Raw genomic sequence first — 19,209 nt, forward strand, 5'->3', positions numbered from 1 at the left:
CTACCGTTGATCATTAAAATTCTTCAAAGGTGAAAGTTTGGCGAAATTCTATTTCAATAACCCAACTTTAACAAAACTTAAATCTATTTAGCAGTAACGTGAAATACGTAAATCGATAAATTTATACATTGAACCACATTCAAATTCAATTAGCAGACTTTTTGTTTTGTTTAAAATACATATAATAATCTACAAAAACAAAAATTAAATTATCGTGTACATAAATTGACATGTTTTTTTAAAATTTTAAATCGTTGTAGTCGTGTATTACCTAGAATCCTGTATAGCTAATCATGGACTAATTTATTTTTATTTGTAAATATTATAGTTATTTTACGATGAAAAAAAATAATACGTTTTAGTTTTATGGGACTCTGGAATATTTTAAGTTAACGTTAACAAAAAAAATAATTTGTTTTTAAAAGTGTTATAGATCAGTCCTATATGCTGATAAAATTATTTCGATAATGTATTTGGTTTACTTGAATTATATTAATTTATTGAACTTTTATTAGTATCTTATTATTACAACGTGGTCGTTAGACTCCGTGGCCGATAACTTTGTCAACAACTTATGCATGTCAAGTGCTGTAGCTGATATTAGATTTAATCAGACTATAGTCTGAGTGAAGTGATTGAAATTGCCGGTATTATGATCTTGTACTTTTTTTGAAGTTTATCCATTAACATTTACCTCTGTAAAAGGGTTGCTCAAAAAGGTTCTCGAAAGAGCTTTTCTGCTGTAAGTGAAACATTTAATGCAGATGAAAACATTTAATAACATTTAATAATTTTTCAGAAATCAGGTAGTGGGCTCGGGTTGATTCCCGGATTCGAGAAAACATTGTACTTGTGTTTAAGACGTCTTGTTGGAAATCCAAAGGCCTTGTTTTTTCTGATTATTTGTTTCAGCGATATTAAACATCTTGTAAACAAAAAATTGATAAGATCATTTTCTGTTCTATATTTAATCAAACATTTTTTTCTATTTTTTTTTCTTAAATTGTAGGTGTTTAAATTTAGATTAGCTTATTAGCTGAGGGTAATACATTTTTCTCATTTTTGATTATCGTAAATTTAAAAATTGATATTGACACACGACGAACGTTATAATTCTTAAACTGTTTTAAAAAGATGACTATCAGTATTATTAAATATACTTGTATGCAGAACTTAACAGTGTTACGACAAATGTTTTTTTTTCTGTATAGTTTTGTATCCTGATACAATTTTAGTTAGGTAATTTGTACAAACGATATAATTACACACAACTATATATTTTTACTATTATTAAAATCGCAGTAAACACGACTATGTTGTAAAAACATTTTGGGCGTAACATGTTGAGACCATGCCATTTATGAACCATAATTTATTCTAATAATATAATGTGATTATGATTTATGAATTACTTAATATTACCTTAAATTATTTTATAATCGTTGTTATTTTAATTACCTTTTTTTTTTTATGGTATCGAGGACTGGAGGAGGAACTATGATGCCAGTACTTCTCCTTCAGCCCCCATCGTTTATCGTCAAAAACAAAAACATACAACAAATAACAACGGGGCTAGCCAATCCCCCACTCGCTGCAATTACAAACAAAATTGGTCTATATGTATAATAATAATAAAACGGCTCTCCCTAATTTTATTGTCTTAAGCTACAAATCAATTTTCGGCTAACAGTTTTCTATGCTGAATTCCGTAGGTCCACAGCCTGTCGCACACGTTCCTCTTCTTCTTTTACCGAAAGGATGTTTTCCACCATGCCGTAGAACAGCCGGAACCGCTCTTCGGCTTCTCTCAGGATAACATACCTCCCGTGAGCGTCCGCCGGCAAGAGCTCGAACGCCCGTCCACAGATGATGTCCGGAACGTCATCAGCGCTCGGTTGATGCCCAATCCTGGCGCTCGAGGCTTCACGAAGGCCGTCCCAACGGGGGCAATCGAACGGCGTGTGTTCGACGGTGTCTGATTCGCCCGAACACTGCCAGCAACGAGGGTTGGCGGCCCTGTTCATGCGATGGAGATACCACTCAAAGCAGCCGTGGCCCGCGAGTGCCTGTGTCATATGGAACGTCAGAGGCACCCACGGGACAGTCCTTCCTAGCCATCTTGCCAGGTCAGGGATGACGCGGCGCGTCCAGGCCGCCTTCGGCGTGGCAAGCCATCTCGCCTGCCAGGCGACGATCGTGGCATTATTTTAATTACCTATGTTAAATGACTAATTTATATAGATAACTACTATACTTGAGACTACTAGGTGTAAGTTAAATAAAAAATAATAATAACAATAATAAAGATTGATTAAAATTAATATCAAAAATAATTAAATACCAATATTATAATGGTAACTAAGAAGTGAGAATTACCCAAAACCGTTTATAATTTTAACTGTCAATTTTTGAAACGATATCAAAGCACTGCAGTCTTGTTTTGCCTTAAGAGGACGTTAAACAGACATTTGTCGTCTCAGTCTTACAACAGTCTTACAAGTGCGTAATACACCATATTTACGCTCTGAAATTCACTTTTAAGTCGTTAGTTTGAAAATTAGAGTAAATTGACTTACTATGAAACTCGATGGTAAGAACATTATCTGTGTGTGTGTATGTTTTGATTTTTGTATGATTATTCAGTTTCTAAGTGAGTTATAAACATTATTAATTTATTCTGTATTATACATATACCTACTCAAAACTTGATAAAAAATGGAACTATCGTTAAAAACACACATAATGTTCTTACCATCAAGTTTTATAACAGGTCGATTCACTCTAATATTTGAACTAACGAAGCTAAACGTGATCTGCTGAGAGTAAATTTGCTATGTTACGTACTTGTAAGACGGAGACAACACATATCTGTGTGGCGTCGTTTCAATTTCATGCACGTAATTACCTAAGACACAGTCACGGCAGTATATTGCCTGTATTTTAAAGAAAAAAATTATACGAGTACATATTCAAATAATAATATTTTGAGTTAAAAAAAAATGCAATAAAATTGTAATTCTATGTTGTCATTTTATTTTCACCATTTGTTTATGCAGTTAATGAAAATAAACGGAGAAGTTAATAAAACACAACAAATTAATTTTCGATGACATTTTCTGTTTGTGTTATATTAAAATATAAAACTTTTCATTTTATGATATAAAATATTACAGCATTTTTATTTTGGTTGGCAATGAAGAATAATAATTCTTAAAAGTGTGAAATTTTGGTTTTCTTTAATGTGTTTGGCCAAGTTAATTTTTTTTGTTGAATTTATTAGTGTTTTAACTTTGAAGCAAAAGTTCTCTTACTATTTTTGTATTTATTTATTTATTCATGCATTTTATGACATTCATTGTAGTTGACTAGTCTTATTATTGAATAATTATTATTGATTACCATAATGTCCAATTTTTTTTTTAGTTTCTAGTAAATTATGTTATTTAATTAAGAACTTCCATTTGAGTTTATTATTAATTCAGTGTGAGTGGTGTTATACTTGTACTACACTTTATTAAAGTAATGCTTAGGTCATACATATTATATAAGAATGGTTCATTTGAGCTTGCTGAATTGTGTGTAAAAATTATTCTCTTTTAGTATTTTAAATTATTCTTTTATAATTTAAATCAGTTAAAAGAATGATATTTACCAACGTTTATTTAAAAGCAAAATTGTTCCAAAAGAAATATTGCAAACAATTCAAATGCAAATCTATGGTATTCTCCTATTTCTTTTATTTAGTAAAACATATTTTGCATTTAATACTAATGAATAAAGCGAAAAAAAATGAAACAATGAATATTTTCCCAGGGATCTATTTATATTGCAGCTAGTGAATTTTCTATAGTTTTTTAATTCATTTATTTGGCTCATAATACCTTTCTTGTATTATTTATTTCTATTTTTTTTTCAAATTATTAATATTTTTTAAATGTCAGCATTCATTTCTAATTCCATATTTATTATGAATTTTTTTCGAAGAATTTGGATTCACCAAAATCAAATTTCGAACAACTTACTATTTAGTTAAAAGCAGTGTTGTACATTCGTGAAGCGGAGAAACGGCGTAATAGTCTAATTTCATTTTTAAATACATTTTGTATGATGCGCAAGTTTAATAAGACAGTATGTTCCCATATACGTATTAGATTTTCAGTGGAATAAAGTAAAATTATTTTAATTTCCTATTCTCGGATTGTAACGAGTTGACATCAGGCGATTATCATAAAATATCTCAAGGACCGCAATAAACACAATAACGTGATTTATGTAACGTATAATTTTGGTTAATTTTGTTTTTTGATAAGTAGTACATGAAAGTACATTATTCAAAAACGACGTTCTTAAAGTATAAATAACTGTTGTACCTTATTTGCATAACAAGTACTCGGAAAAAAATAGTACTGGCGAACAGGGAGAGTCAATGTTGTTGTTGATTTTTTTCAAAATATTTTAATGTTTTCTCCACCCACAGATGTGAACGATGTGTCTACCCTATTTTTTTCTGCAATACGTCATTAATTTTAAGGATATTTTTTTAGTTTATGTGAAAATAATATTAGGTTGGCATATGAGTACAGTGCAAAGAGTCCACTACTTCATAAAGTTAAAAATGAATCTTACAATTTTTTTTTGAAAAATAAAAAAAATTTACAACAAGAGGAAATGTACTCTGCTGTATGTCAGGCATCGAGTGTACCTTTTCTTTGAATGGGTAAATGTGTTTTGAATTCAGTTTGAAATAATTTCATGGGTACAAAAAAACCATTTCGACATTGTGTACTCAGCATATCTTTTCTAAGGATATTTCATAGTAAGTTTAAATTGCTATTGCAAATCTAAATAGTAACATCTACTAATAATCTTACAGAAATAAAGCAGGTTAGTGATACAAATAGGAAATAGCTTAAAATGAATCTAAAAATGTTGAGAGTTTCATGGTGTATGGTAAGTATAACATAACAAATATATAACAATATACGTTGTGATAAAGTTTCTGAATCAGTACTATTATACTATATTAATTAAAATTATTTTATACCATATTGCAGACGCGTTAATAGTAAGTTTAATCGATGATTACGATGTCAAATCATTAATGAAGTAAGCGTATATTATTTTATTTGTTGCATTATTATTACGAGTCTTATGTATTATGTATAATTTTCTACTCTGATAATCATCTCTAAAGAATTCAATTACAAGTGATGACAATAATTATAGTCTCTATTGTACACAAATTGAAGGGTTTATTATGTGTATAATGATGAGAACGTCATATTCATACATGTATAATACGTTCTACACTGCAGTGTAATAATTGTTAATCAAGTTAAAATCAACTAAATTTTATGAAATTCGATTGAAAATTTAATTTTAATTGACCATCATTAAAATAGTATTTTGAGAGTGTCAAAACTATTCGAATGGTTAATATTTAATTTTACGTTACTTGTGTCTGTGAAAGGTATGCACAAGCGATGAGACATGATAAAATCAATGTTACACATAATATGCGGTACAGAATCTACATAACGCTGCAAGGAAGTATTTATAATTGACACTTGTTAGAATTTAAAGGGTTGACAAGTATTGTAAATATTAATTTTGCGTCGAAGAAATAAATTATCAAATAATGCGAATGCTGAATTTGTTATTACATGTTTTGACAATTATTGGTAAATAAACTATTTTGTATTTTTATTCGTTTTGTGAGATTGTTACATTGAATATTGATACAATATTGATACATTTTGTTGATGATAATATCTATTGCAGAAACTGACGACCATTGAAATACAGTTTCATTTTATCTTTTCCAATTTGTTAAAGTTAGAAGAACATTTTACATTTTAATGCCACTAAATATATTAATTAATATTCTTAATATTGCCACTTTCGTTTTAAATAAGGATTTTGAGTGTCGTTAACCTAATAAAGCAAGAAGCAATTACTTCCCTTTTAATTTAAACAATACTGTTTAATATAGTTTGTTTTTGTTATGAATTTATAAGTGGAATTTGATACTCTTTTAAAATATTACCATCTCTAATGAACTTTTAGTCTTATAGTCAACTATACTACTATATGATGTATTTAACTGAAAAAAATGTATATAATATAAACAATATAAGATTTAGTACTGTTATAAGTCATGTATATTATCAATAAAACCGGATAGAAACAAATATACTCACCAGCTACAAGTCCAGTGTTGGGGTTAAATAAGTATTTTTTTTTTATCTAGATAAAGATAAAGATAATACGACAAAAAGTTATCTAGATAAAGATAATAGATAACTAAATCAAAATATATCTAGATAATGATAAAAGATGAATTATTTTTTATCTAGGTAAAAAAACGATAATTTTTTTTATGTATTTAAATTTAACTTTTTTAGAGTACACTTTGCTACTACTTGAATATGGTTGAAATATAAATATTAGGTTTAAATGAAAGTTCGAAATAGATATTATTATAATTATTGAAAAGTATAAATGAATAATACATTTTAAAATAAACTATTTAATACTTATAATGATATAATTTTTACATTGTTTTATATTAAATATTTTAATTGTAATATTTGTATAATATGAATAGAATCAAAATATTATTTTACATATAACTAAACTCATCTAGATAAATGTATCGATATAGATGATTTTTTTTTTTAATATCTTATATAATTTATTAGATAACTCACAATATTTATATCGATTTATTTAGATTTACATATGTATTTAACTTAAGTCTCAACACTGGCTACAATTGTTAAATATGACATTAATTTAAGCAATAACTATGCAAATACGAGGAATTTTTAATTTAAATTTTAGTCGATTTTCGGATAGTTCTCATTATCATGGAGCATTAACTAGCAAAGAAGTTTGATAGTCACTTGTATTAGAAAAAATTAAAAATCAATTATATTTATGATATTATCTGAATGTAATATTTATGTTTTTAAAGTGTTTGCATTTTTATATCTAGAATAGTGAGATAAAAATCGATATTTGCCATTTTTAGAGTGACGTGAAAAATAGTGACAACTAAAAATAACTAACCCACAAAAATAAGAGCTTATTTTTATTCGGTGGAATAGAGGACTAGCTGCAGGATGAATAACATATTTTTATACTTTGTACTGATTCAACATTTGGGCGGATCAATTATAATATATCAATTATTGTTGTTTTCAAACACTTACAACTAAAATATTGTTCATGAAACCCGTTATTTTAAGTTTTAATAGATGATTACGTATACATTTTTCTTGCATAATGTGAATTTTTATAACTAAGAATCTGTTACATAACATTAGACCTAAAAAAGTACGTATAATCATGAGACTCGTGTAAACATATTATCAAGTAGTAAAGGTCGAATCACGGATAACCACTAATCGATCAGAGTGCGTGTGCGTTCTATGGCTTCTATAAGCATGGCCAAAAGGCCGACGTAATCATACTTTAAGAAGATGATTTTGAAAGAAAAAAAAGTGGTAGATAAAGCCGCTCTTATTACTCATGACGATTTACATTGTAATATAATCATTTCATCTACGCACAAATTCTGCATCTTGTGCTATTCCACTTTTGTACGACATAGGTCACGACAAAACAACATAAACATGGCAAAATAAATCCAACTGAAATACGTATAACTCAAAGTGCCTAAAGTATGTAATCAAGGAAATACTTTATGGACATTTCTCGTATTTGATAGTGGTACATAACAGAGTAAAATTTGACATTGATGGATAAATCGGTACACAGCATTACATGGAGTGGGCTCACAAACGGAACAACTTAACCTACATGTTCATGTTTACACAACAATAATATGTGTACTTATTGCTCTTCATTCAGTGGCAATTCTATAATATTCACGAATTGATAATCTTAAATTCGTTTGGGAACGGTACACTCATTTCGAAAACCACCTACACGTCAATGCACCGAAATTGCCTACACACTACGCCGGCAAATGGATATAATTATTAAATATAAAATAATATTAATTTTTGGAAATATTACGAAGTAAGCAACAATACAATTTATTGTATTATAATCAAAACACTTTGCGATATAGTTGAGGTTTGTATGTACGTTTCAGACTTGAGAAGTTCTTTTTTAGAATTACATTTTGTATGCTTAAACTAATCGATACGACCAGCTGTTAAAGCATTTATATTTACTTCATAAGTCACGGAGCTCACAAAAACGATTTAACTATACAATGTACTTATAATATTGATCTAATTCAGCTACAAGCTATAACAATTATTGTATCATGATATTAAAAAAAGTACCATATTAATTTTGAGTACATGTTTTGAATATATTTTGTGATCATGTAAAAATGTAGGTAATAAAAAATATTTTTAGTAAATTACATTAGGTATGTAGTTTTGTAGTATTTATGATAAACAATTGACGAAGTGCTATTATGTGTTTTTGTGTGATAAGTCAAACCATATTTTCGTCTTGTTTTTCTCAATTTTTATTTATATTTACAAATTTATTTAAAAATGTTTAATCACTGTTGTGTTTGTTACATTGTTTTGGGTTGATATCTTACTATTTCGGTTCTATCCAGAAATAGGCGTGATTGTATTCAATATTATGAAAATAAGATTATGCAAAGTTGTTCGCATATTATTTCAAACAGCTTTTGTCGTACCATACGCATAGGGTTTTTAAGGTACAGAGTTTATGAGAGCTTGTGTGTTAAGGAATTTCGTCGTTTAGTTTCTTACGATATTTGATCTTTAAGCTGTAAGTCAATCTATAAACAAGGGGTTATGAATACGAAAAAGAGCTCTAATTTATGAGTCTTAAGTTTTAATTGAAGTTTGCAAATATCTTGCTTATCATTATTCGATCTACTTAATTGGTATTGTACGTGTTTATTTTCAATAACCTAATCTGTATTTTAATTAGGTACGCATAATTGTTTATTTTTGCTTACCTGTAAGTTACTTTTTAATCAACAAACCAACTTTATGTTTACATAATATATTATTATTTATTATACTAATTTTCACGAGAAAAAATGTTAATGTATACATATATATATATATTGATATATGTATATTGTGGTATACGCTACCCAAAGGCTTGGCGTATATAATATAAATGACTCAGCTTGATTGACTTCTGCTTCGTATGTAATCGTTATTTTAATATTTATAACAATATTGTATACAGTAGTATATGCCAGTTAAGTATAATGTTAAATTTCTAATAATATAACAGTTAGAATATTCGCAAATTTTAAAGAATTTCCTAATCCAAGTCAACAAAAAAAAAAAAAATGAAATTTACAAGAATAATTATAATAGTAGTCAGAGAATTAATCTTAAGTCGTTTCGTTCACAAATCATTTTCTTAAAAACGTACATTTGTGGATGCTTTGAAAAATAGTTGCAATAAGTACATACAATTAATTATACCATAATATAAGATCTAACTTAAATTCTATAAAAAGCAAGAAGCGAAATCTTTTTAATTCGAATAACAATGTGTATCATTGTATACAGAATATACTATAGGTATTCGTGCATGGATAATATTTTAATAATTAAATTTACAAGATTGAATTTTAATAAGTACTCAAAGATTTTCATAAAAACATACAGTTTAGATATTTTGAAAAATAGTTAGAATCTATTCAAAACTTTACTATATAAGAATTAACTAACATAAACGCTATAAAAAAAAGAAACAAAAAGTTTTTTATGGTATTATTTTTATTAGTGATATTCAGTTTTGATTCGTATAATAATACACTGCGTATAGAATATCTGATATTTGTATATGAATAATATTTGATTGTATAAATAAAATTGTATATACTCGAGTATAATATTGTGTATGCATATTTTACGATACGACATAAACAAATCCAATAGTTGGTCATAAAAAGTAATCATGAGAAACTGTATTTCATGTTTCTTATATTATTATATAATGTAATACATACGTAATATTTTATATTTGTTTAATTCCAGAACTCGTGTGTTATGTCGAATAAAAACATCGCAGTAAAACTTAATTAATTTTAGTATAATAAATTAAAATGTTTTTTCTTCTTCGTATTTGTCGTTTCAATATCTTGATGAACTCAAGCCCATTTTTCCTTTATGAATTTTGATTTCATACTCACTTTGAGTATTTTAATAGCATACTATTATTATGCATTTAATTAACTGTCCATAAAACTATAACTGTAGCAATTAAATAAAACCATTAATTAAGAATTTATTTCAACACTCAAGTAGAAGAATAATTCAATATCGACTTTGGGTCATTTTTTTAATAATTCATCAACTGATATAAAATAAATATCTACTGCTGATCGTATACCGTAAAACATTGCGTACGACGATGACATTTGAGTGGGGATGAGTTTTTTTAGAAATTATATTACATTACGTTAAATGGAAATTGCGTGTAGTGTACGAGATGAACAAATGAAGTTTTATTAAATGAAATTACTAAGCGAAAAACAGTATCAAAATAAGATGTTGGGATTCCACGAAATTTAACGGTTTCTGTAATATGTATAGGTACTCTCTGTGAACTGTACAAATTTTGGATATTATTATTGTTCATCTCGTATGGTTGTTGCTGTTATTATTAGATTTTATGTGGTTACGAAAATCTAAAATATTCTCCTACGTCATGATATTGTTTATTATTTTGTTTATCGGTCGTGTAACACAATACATCAAGATTTATTACAACAAATCATTTTATAAAATGGCCTGGGTGGGCAGGTACCTTTGTTATAATAATAATAATAATAATAATAATAATATACGAATTTAAACAAATCACATACGTAATACATTGAGTAATATCTAATAAAACTTCGTGTTCGTAAGATATTTGTGATTATCTGATTTCAACATAGGTTGGTCGAGATACATTTCAGTGGACTAGACGTCATTTTATTGCATTTTCTTAGTACGGAGACTTTTATTCAGACTAGTGTGTGGTCATAGTCAATATAATATAAAAAACAACATAATACTGTTTTCATCCGTTTAACGTTGACGATGTATTATATTATAATGTATAATAATATTATAACACATTAGTAAGATACATTTGAATTGAAAGCAAATCCTACTACGAAGAATCAAGATTCGAGCACAAAACAAACCCAAACTTATACGAATCTTCATACTTATGACCAGACTTATGAAATGTGCTAAAACTAAAATAGAAAATAGAAAATATAATGTATAAATGATAACATTTTAGATTAGGTACACAAAAAAAAAAATTAATCAATGCGATTATGTTAAATAGTTAGGTTTCAAAAATGAACCGTAAAAAGTACAAAAGTTTTTTTTTTAGAATAATTATTTTACGATTATCATTGAACGCGTAATATAATCTGTCGAACCTAACGGATATATATATATATTTTAACCATCCGAGTAAACGGTTCAGCTGTGCCTACAAAAAAAAAAACGGGACGATCAGAATTTTGCGTCACTTAGCCACAACAGTTCGTTGTAGATACAAGTAGGTACTCGAAACTTCGACGATGCATTATGCGCCAACAATATTATTCAAAATCGTCTCGCTAAATCTGTCAGACGACGATTATTAGATTTGGCCGGACGGCGTGCGGTAAATGATGGTTAATCAAACTAGAAGTATGGACCTCGTAGGATTGTAAAGGTAAGTAAGCGAATGGTCACTAAATTCCCGGGGCTATTTATTGTCGTCGTCGGCGGCGGAATATTTACATTAAACAACTGGCTGAACGGCGGAGTAAATCTCGTATCCGGAATCCACGCCACGTCCGCAGGAAATCTTTTGTATAAGACCACGACTATTCAGCATTTTGTATAAATAAATGTAAACTTGTTTATAATATATATATATATTTATAAAAAGAACGTACTATATACATTAACTGTAATAACGTGCGGGTATTTCGGGAGATTCGAATGATTTATGTGAAGTTCCACTTACTCGCCTCCTACCATTATATCGTTTCACATTCATACGGCTTTATTCGTGACCTATTACTACAGACACACACACACACACACACACACACACACACACACACACACACACACACACACATCCACGCGCACACACATTCACATATATCTCAGCTCACTGTCCAGAATATACTCGTCTCCGACCAATGAGACCATTCGTATCGTGTACTCTGAGTGTTGGTGACTGATAAAAAAATAATAATACTACACTGAACGACGATGTTTCGTGTCCTGGCAATAAATTGTCTCGACTATGTATCATTGTCGTCGTGACCACGTTGAACTCGGTCATAGGTAGGAAGACGTTTTTTTTTTCAATTTTATTTCGTTAAATTAAAATGTCATGGCAACCTGATATAAGACTATTATTATTGACTTATCGCTGTCGTGAATATAACTGTATATTGCTTATATGTTTTTCTTGCGTCTATAATTAATTATGATGAAGACATTATCGGTTAAAACTCAAATATGTACAACAGTAGTACTAATTAGTACTCGTCGTTGATAATAGTGATGACATTTTGTACCAATTCGTGATCGTTGAGACATCTGAAGGTACATTGTTATAGGTCCATTTCCCCTGCTCCCCCAATCTCAAATTTTGAATTTTTTTCTACTATTCGTTTATAGTCGGTTTGCAATCTCATTTTTTTTTTCGTTTGTAGAAATTGGTAGGAGTCCCCAACATTTTGGTTTTAAAAAAACTGTATCTCTACAGACTAAAAAAATGAGATTACACACCAATAAAATCCGGCTCTACAAAAAAATGGTAAAAAATCCAAAAATTGAAAATCGGGGGGGGGGGGGCTGTGTTTTTTGGTTGGAAGCAATTTTTTTCTCTAACCAATTGCTGGTAACGAGTTTTATTGCCAATCAATAGTTACTGTCCTAAAAATCAATCTTAATAGTATGTCATTCGATATTTTTCCTCTGAAATAAACCCAAAAACATAATTACGATTCCTCAATTTTCCACGCAGAAGAAAAATATCTGGTAGTATTCTACTACCCTTTGTCGGGAGGGGTTTTATTGTTTTGTTTTCTAGTCTGTAGACTGAGATATACAACGAGCTACAATATTGAAATGAATATACTTTATGTTCTTTACACATTTACCCACAGAATACGTCTCGTTACATCAAATTCATTAGTAATTATCATAGCGATAATTGTATCATAATATAAAATTATGATGAAAATAATTAAATTTTGACAAATTACAAATTTTAAAGATGTTTATAAAGTTTATTTTTTGCAATGTTTATTATAAATATTGTTGTATTTATAATACATTCAACTTTAATTATAGTAATTACGATATTATGACGTATAATTAATGGACCTTTATTTGCTGTACTATTCTCATAGGTATATTTATGCTATGCTTACGAAAGCCAATACTCGAGCAAGAAGATGTTATAATTGCATTCGTTCTATCTGAAAACTAGTACCATCCTTAGCAAAATCACATAATTAACTATATACAGACTGTTTAATCAGTTTGTCATACGAAATCGACCGAAATATTTAATTAATACAACGCAATGTCTGTATCTCGACTATTGTGCAATTTATATAATTCGTTCGGTTTGTAAAATTTGTACTATAATCGAAATAAAAAATAGGTATATCTGTTCTTAACAATACAAACCATAGGCATAGTTATATAATAAAGAAAATATTTTTTCTCATTTATTTTTTCAAAATTAAAATAAATCAAAATATTATGTAACCATCAGTACCTTTTTTAGAAGCTTTGAAGCTGTCGTGTGGAGAAACATATTCAATATCGTATACAAGCGTGGTGTTCGGCAAGATTGCTTTATCTTTATTTATCCTGTATACAGCATATTTGAATGCTACCTCCGTGGTACTGTCTTTGTCTTCTTGAGTGAAAATCGCTCCTGAAAAACCATTATGTCAAAAGGGTTGTAAAAAATATGGCAATGCAATACTATATTAATATATATATATATATATAAATTCATTGTTTCATAGGAGTTAAAGGACCTCTCAAACCGATTCCATTGTACAATGGGAATTAATCATAAGGTTAGGAAGTATATTCTATGGTTGTGTATTTGAGTGTTCGAATTTTCCGTAAAACGACCATTAGACTAGTTATGGATAACGAGGACTTATGTAAATTATTTAAACAGCATTGAAACTGATGGAAGTCGAATAACTGAAGAGGACCATGTCAAGATTGTGAATAGTTGTGTTCGGGTTGAGTAAGATTAAAAAAGAGGTCCACTGACAAAAGGGTAATAAATAATTACGTGTGATTTTTTTAAATTGTGTTTTTCGTCGCTCGATCTTTATAAATATGATCTATGGTTTTAATGTCCACTAAACCCTTAAAGTAGATTCATAGTATACCCTTATAACAACATTGAACCACATAATGAGACTATAATTCAACTGTTGAACATACAATAAACGCTCAAAAGTCGTAAAATTACCATAATGTATATTTTTATCTTTTGCCTACACCATTATAGTATTACAAGCTTGATTCAACAAGTTTCTATTCTTTATTTTTTACGAGATCAAAGTTTTAAATATTTTTTATTTTTCCTATTATATAATATAATTATATATACTCGTATGTAATTATTTGTATTATATATTGAATATATTAATATATTTTATAGGTAGGTTGGGTTTAGCCGTATTGCACTGCTGGCCATTTTTATTGAATGCCTTAACCATAAAAATTTGTAATGTTCTAAGAAAATAATTTATTGTTTTTATGAAAAAATATTTAAGATATACAACTTGATTGTGTCCAGTATACTACTCTTTAATTTTTATTGCATTATTGAAATAAAATTATCATATTATAATAAAGGAATTTAAATATGATAATTTTTAAATAGTTTTACATTTTCATATAGACACGGACATAAATAAAAATAACAAAAATCATTATAATTTTATAATAGTAATTCGTGTAAGTATTTCTAAAATTAGAATAAACAAAAAATTTAAACATAAAGAGAAAAGAAAAATGTGAAAAAAAATTAAATAGCAACATTATCGAATGCTTTAATATCAATTAGTAAATTGTTTTCGTTTAATTACAGTCAAGCGAGTTGAGTGTGCGTGTTTAATGACGATGACGATAATATATAGAGTCTAAAATACATGTTTTTCAATGTCAGCTTTGATAGGTTGAATGCATTACAAAGTCAACATAAACGTTTGTTTCGAATTTTCACAGACGGAAATCTGAAAGTTAAGTTAATGCTACAAAACTACATCGATTCATAAATCATAAAGCAGACGCCCAAAATCATAAGACCCTTTTTAGTTGGTGTACATAACGCTTAAAACCATTATTCAACCGTTTATACGGTCTGCAACAAAGGGGAATTTATTTTTTATTTGTGAAGAATATTTTACTTGCTCGTACTTAAAGTACGAGCAAGTATACAGAGTGTTGAATAACAATATGTTTATCAAGCAGTCCGACTGATTTACATGTTGTATGAGTGTCTTACATGATGGTGCATAATATATCAAGCATTGGAATAAAAACAATTTGAATTTCATTGGAGTAGGAGAAAAAATCTGTTTCCGGCCTAATCACTCATACGATTTTCATAACCAATGCTATATTTATGGAACTTCAAGTTCTCATCATTTATGAGTCATTTTAAACTATTTTCTGATGTCTGTTTCTCGAAATACTGAGATTTTTTTGCAGTTACTAAAATCCTAACATGTTCTCAATGTTCTAACATTATGATTTACCTTTGACAATGTAAGTATGATTGATTGTTTGCTATGAATGTAATGTATTTTATTAAATTGTCTATGTCTTAAAACGTCGTAATTTTTGTACCCATTAAATATTACATAGATGTTTACATACAGTATACCAGTAAAACACGCAGGAATGTAGCTAAATTGCCTATTTACTTCGCCCGCTTACTAACATTAACTTTTATTAAAATGCATTAGTACATTACTATTACCAATTATTATGTAATTTATATTAAATTAATCTGTGGACATATATAATTAAAATGTATTATTTTAGTGGTACTTTCTTTTAACAGAATTTGATTGATTTTTTTAGGTGATAACAATTATTTTTAATCAACATCACATTTGTTGATTGTAAAATTCTGATCACCAAGTATCCTTAACATTATTTTTTTACATTGAATAATACAATATCTATTAATTTTCTGATTTTAGAAATTTAACATACTGAAAACCATTTTCTTTTCAAACTCACAGTTTTTGAATGCCATTTAATGATTGTACTGTATAACTGTGTTAGGTCAAACTTTTTTTTTTAATGGGATTGTCCTATTTGCTGTAAATTGATGTGTTTCATTCAATTTTCTATGTTTAAAATAACATAATATTTAAGCCTATAAACAAAACCTATTATAATATTACATTGATGTATATATACACCATATTAGTAAAAAAACGCAGAAAGCTACCCTTTTCCATTGTAAATTGTGAAGCACATTATTTTTTTTTGAAAATATGGATGTAGGTATATTAATGAGTACCTAGTACCTAACCGAGTTATTGTTACCTATTTAAAATTATGAATTATTGTACTACTGTAGAAATAATTACCAATTATTAAAATAATTTTATAATGTATATTGTTTCTCTATAACCTATATCATATTTATATTATTATTTTATAATTAATGAAATTTCAATGTTATCCATTGTATTTTGTACCCATTTGATTTTGTTCTATACATACAACTCATTATCGATGGCTATTATTATGTTTTGAACTAAGTTTAAAGATTTTTTTGAAGTATCTTATAAATAACCAAGCATCACAACTATATACATTTGTTTAGTAACGTTCATTCTTTTTTGTATACTTTAATAGCTAATCATGTTTACTCGAATCGTATTCACATCTTAAAATATGTAAATATATCTTTCGGCAATATTTTCGGTTTTATTTTTTCAATTTGTTTTGGTAAATTACAAGAATGTGTTCTTTGAAATTTGAATAACATTTACCGCTAATTCATTTGTTAAACAAATAATTGTTCACAGTGTATACACGATAAAGATAATGAATAAAACACAAGCTAGTTATATACATTTTAGTAACAAATTATTAATTACAGTTTTTTTTTGTATGGTTTATATGCATACAATAACAATTACATTGTAGAGCATTTAATGAGATAAGTATAGAACCTAACGCTTTACATTATCCAGAGAAACAATCGAGGTCATTTTATCAAGCTGAATAATCTTGAGTTTAATTAATTTTCATAAATTACTTCAAATTATCTTCAAAAAACTAAGCAATCAACTTCGAGAAATGGATTGATGTATCTATACTCTACTGATATTCAATGCAATATAAGTGATAAATGATGGTTGCGAGATGCGTTGGATGAAGCCATAATAATTACGTGTAATTTGACAATAAAAATGACGACCTTTACTGCAATTGTCCATTATTTAAACATTTTCCAGATTTCAGGTACATAGTTAAACTTGCCAACACTGATTATTTCTTTAGTATCTACTATTTGATCTGTTTATTTTTATTACAAAAGTAGATACTTGCGGTAATATCCAAGAATGCTTTTTATTAATATTTTTTGAAAGGGAATGAACTGGATATCAAGTAAAAAACGACTGAGTATATGTACCTACCTTTCATAAATATATAAAACAAAAGAGATGTCCCACTTGGTGAGTATATGAAGTCAGCGACCATGTATAAAATAGGGCAAACCAATGGTTGATTAATCCACGACGTTTGTGACTATGCCATGAATTATAATATAATATATTCACAACAACAATTATCAGGTAATAACCTTGGTGTTTATCGGGTTTATTCATGAATTAGTGTATTTTTCCTTTTAATTCATGTTGTAATTATATAATATTCATGGCGTAATCAAATATTCCATAAATTATTGGATTTTTTCTTTTGTCTGCTGCAAAACTTCATAGGTCGTATGAAACTTCAACACATTCAGACATCTAGTTGTATATCTCTGGTATCTTCCTTTACTTTTAATGTCAACTAAAATTATATTTAAAATACTGTGAATTAGCAGGACGAATTTTTATCTGATTTATTTTATATGTCTGTTGTATTATTATATCACGATTGCAAATAATAATAAATTGTTTTGTCAACTCCACTCCCTGGTTGTGATAAGTGACGAACCATCGTGAATTTCCGCCATCAGAGTTCTCACCATAATCGGCACAAAACGTAAGGAAATCAACGAGGAGGAGACAATAGATTATCATTTATTGTCAATAAACGATGGCAGCAAAGAAGTGGTATTGTTCAAACAGTGCCTCTTCTGCTGTCGGTTAATCAGGAAAAAAAGGTTATCATTTATTACCGTTACCCTTTGGCATATATTATTAATTAAATTAGGAATGCATCGTAGAGCTTTCTGACAGGATACCTGTGTAGTAAAAAATATAATTGCAATACCTACTGTAAAATCGTTTATTTTTTATTTTCTTGATGCTTAAAAAAAATAATTTAAGATTGTTTGGGACGCCAATAAAAACGTTATAAAGACGTAATAAAAAAAAAAAATTGAAAAAAAATATAACAACGTTGGTACTTTTAAAACGATTTAATTAAAAACTTATCCCTCTAACGTTTGTCACGTTTTTATTACATTTATACTCAAATTAAAGATTTCATGTGATACTAAAATATGTAATTTGTATTCATTATATTATTTATTTATTCTATTAACTTTACATGACGATATCAAACGATGCTCAGTTTAAATCGACGATCCCATAATTTGAATATCAAAGGTAAAAGATACTTTGACAAGCTTAAACGCCAATTTACCATATATTATGTATTTTGTAAATTGAGTATCAATAAGTTGCAATGTCATTGACTCGTAAAAACGAGTCACCTAAATATGTCAGTACACTGCATTTGTTCTATTGTGTGTATCTTAAAACTCTCTCTAAATATAAATTTGAACCTTCTACATACATTTGATATCTAAAAATTCTAACGACGAAGTAATGCATATTATATTATATCAATGTAGTAATCTCGATCATCGAAATTGATCCAATTATAGACATCTTACAAGTTAGAAATGGTCATTTAGATATAGGTAAAAAATTAAAAAAGGGACTGTTTAACATTATACCTATTCATCAAGACT

General features: G+C 28.1%; 1 protein-coding gene across 1 annotated transcript in view; it reads right to left on the reverse strand.

Annotated features, from left to right (window-relative positions):
* Positions 1 to 19,209, reverse strand: part of LOC111033639 (glutamate receptor ionotropic, kainate 2-like) — a 189,999-nt gene that overhangs the window by 60,282 nt on the left and 110,508 nt on the right. Inside the window, exon 2 of the mRNA XM_022314471.1 lies at positions 13,780 to 13,941. Within this exon, the coding sequence (XP_022170163.1) occupies positions 13,780 to 13,941 (162 nt within the window). The remainder of the gene's footprint in view (positions 1 to 13,779; positions 13,942 to 19,209) is intronic.

Source organism: Myzus persicae, unplaced genomic scaffold, assembly GCF_001856785.1.
Source record: "Myzus persicae strain clone G006 unplaced genomic scaffold, MPER_G0061.0, whole genome shotgun sequence".
NCBI classification, from domain to species: Eukaryota; Metazoa; Arthropoda; class Insecta; order Hemiptera; family Aphididae; genus Myzus; species Myzus persicae.